Genomic DNA, 1,931 nt, shown 5'->3' with positions numbered 1-1,931 from the left:
GTAGGGAAACACACATTTTCACACCAAGAAAATTAATAAAAACTATAAATAGCTCCATATAAAAATAAATTTTGGTTAAAAACTTAGGGGAAAAATCCTTTAGAAGTGTCTCAGATTTTATGATTGGAGATAAGGAGCCAAGGAATTACATCCCCTTGCATTAATTTCCATTTTCCTCATCTTGAGTTAAGTTGAGCATCCTTTCATGTGTAGATTAAAACTTCGCATTTTGTCTTCAATTAAATTACCTGTTAGGTCTTTTGAGTGTTTCTTTTGGACTGTCTATTTCTTGCCTATTTGAGGAGTTCCTGAATATACTGCAAATAATTTTAGCAGGCCACAATTTATCTTTTACGTTGTTTATGATATTTTTTTCATTCAAAAGTGTTTTACAAAAATTGTGCTTTCCCTTTATCATAGAAGATCTTTACATAAGTTGCACACCTTGAATCTGAATTTTCTTGAAACCAATATTTTTTTAGAAGAAGCAGTTGAGGCCCAGATTAATAAAATGACCATTCACAGTCATTCAGCAAGTCTAAAATAAAATAAATCAACTCCAGACTTGCTAAACTTTTTCACTAGTGCTCTCTCTATGGTTATCTCACAGCCATCATTTCTTCTTTTTTTCCTTCTTTGCTATTTTTAATTTTTTTAGATATTTTCATTTTCTACCTAATCAAATAGGTTTAAAGTCACTAATTTAATGAACCATATTGAAAGGTATAATAGTTACTATTATATATCAGGTGCACACATAATCAAATCTAAGCTTCAGGAACTAATTCTTTTAGTTAGAGTACTACAGATGTGTGCCATATGGGTTGCTTTTTCAGAAGAGCCTTCTATGACTGCTTTTTTTTTTTTTTTCAGGTGGATAAAGTAGAGTCCTTCAAATACAGTCAGAGTACCCAGGATAGCCTCCATGCCAAGTACAACACAAAAACCTGTGCCACTGTAGTGGGTGACGACCAGTGGGGACACCTGCAATTGGATGCTACCTCTGTGTACCTGCTCTTCTTAGCACAAATGACTGCCTCAGGTCAGTACAAGGACAGAAGTAGTGGGAGCCATGGCAGTGTGGAGTACTTGTTCTACCACACATGCCTTCCCCAGAAAACAACAAAGCTCTCTACATTGCTCAAAGATGCACATTGAAAACATAATATTTTGCAAATTTTATAAAGAGAAACAATTTTTTGAGATCTAGTTGGTATTCTTTTACATTGAAAAACAAGTCTGTGGAACTTACTAATATTTTTCATTGAAAACCATGAAATCTGGGGTAGATATTCATTAGATGAGTATTTTTATCTTTTATTAATCCTCAGATACCATGAGATGGGAAAGGACTAAGTTTATTGCTTATTCTCATACTATGCACTGACAAGCCTATAGTTAGTATTAACATAAATTGAATCATCTACTTTATACTACTCTTTATCAGTATACTAGAGACCCAGTGCACGGATTTGTGTACCAGTGGGGTCCCTTGGCATGGCCTGTGGGGATCAGGCTGAAACTGGCATCCAACATCCCCCAAGAGATATAGTAGTGCGGGAAATGGCAGACAGCTGCCGCTCCTACTCATCCTGGCCCCGCTCAGGTCAGCTGAGCAGTGCTCCCTCTGTGGGCACATACTGATCACCAGGGGGGCAGCTTCTGCATTGCACATCTGCCCCCTGGTGGTCAGTATGCGTCATAGTGACTGGTTGACCAGTCAAACAGTTGACTGGTGGCTTAGGCTTTTATATATATACTAGAGGCCCGGTGCACAAAATTCGTGCATGGGGGAGGGTGTGTTCCTCAGCCTGGCCTGCACCCTCTCCAATTTGGGACCCTTCAAAGGATGTCCTACTGCCAGTTTACAGGGATTGGGCCTAAACCAGCAGTCAGACATCCCTTTCGCAATCCAGGACTCCTGGCTCCTA

General features: G+C 38.7%; 1 protein-coding gene across 3 annotated transcripts in view; it reads left to right on the top strand.

Annotated features, from left to right (window-relative positions):
* PHKA1 (phosphorylase kinase, alpha 1 (muscle)) overlaps window positions 1-1,931 on the top strand; it is a 243,454-nt gene that overhangs the window by 11,499 nt on the left and 230,024 nt on the right. For all 3 annotated transcript variants that reach the window (XM_006764336.2, XM_006764335.2, XM_006764334.2), the window contains exon 4: window positions 874-1,042. In XM_006764336.2, the coding sequence (XP_006764399.1) occupies window positions 874-1,042 (169 nt within the window). The remainder of the gene's footprint in view (window positions 1-873; window positions 1,043-1,931) is intronic.

Source organism: Myotis davidii, unplaced genomic scaffold (genome assembly GCF_000327345.1).
Source record: "Myotis davidii unplaced genomic scaffold, ASM32734v1 scaffold481, whole genome shotgun sequence".
Taxonomy (NCBI): domain Eukaryota; kingdom Metazoa; phylum Chordata; class Mammalia; order Chiroptera; family Vespertilionidae; genus Myotis; species Myotis davidii.
This window is presented reverse-complemented; position numbering and strand designations above follow the sequence as displayed.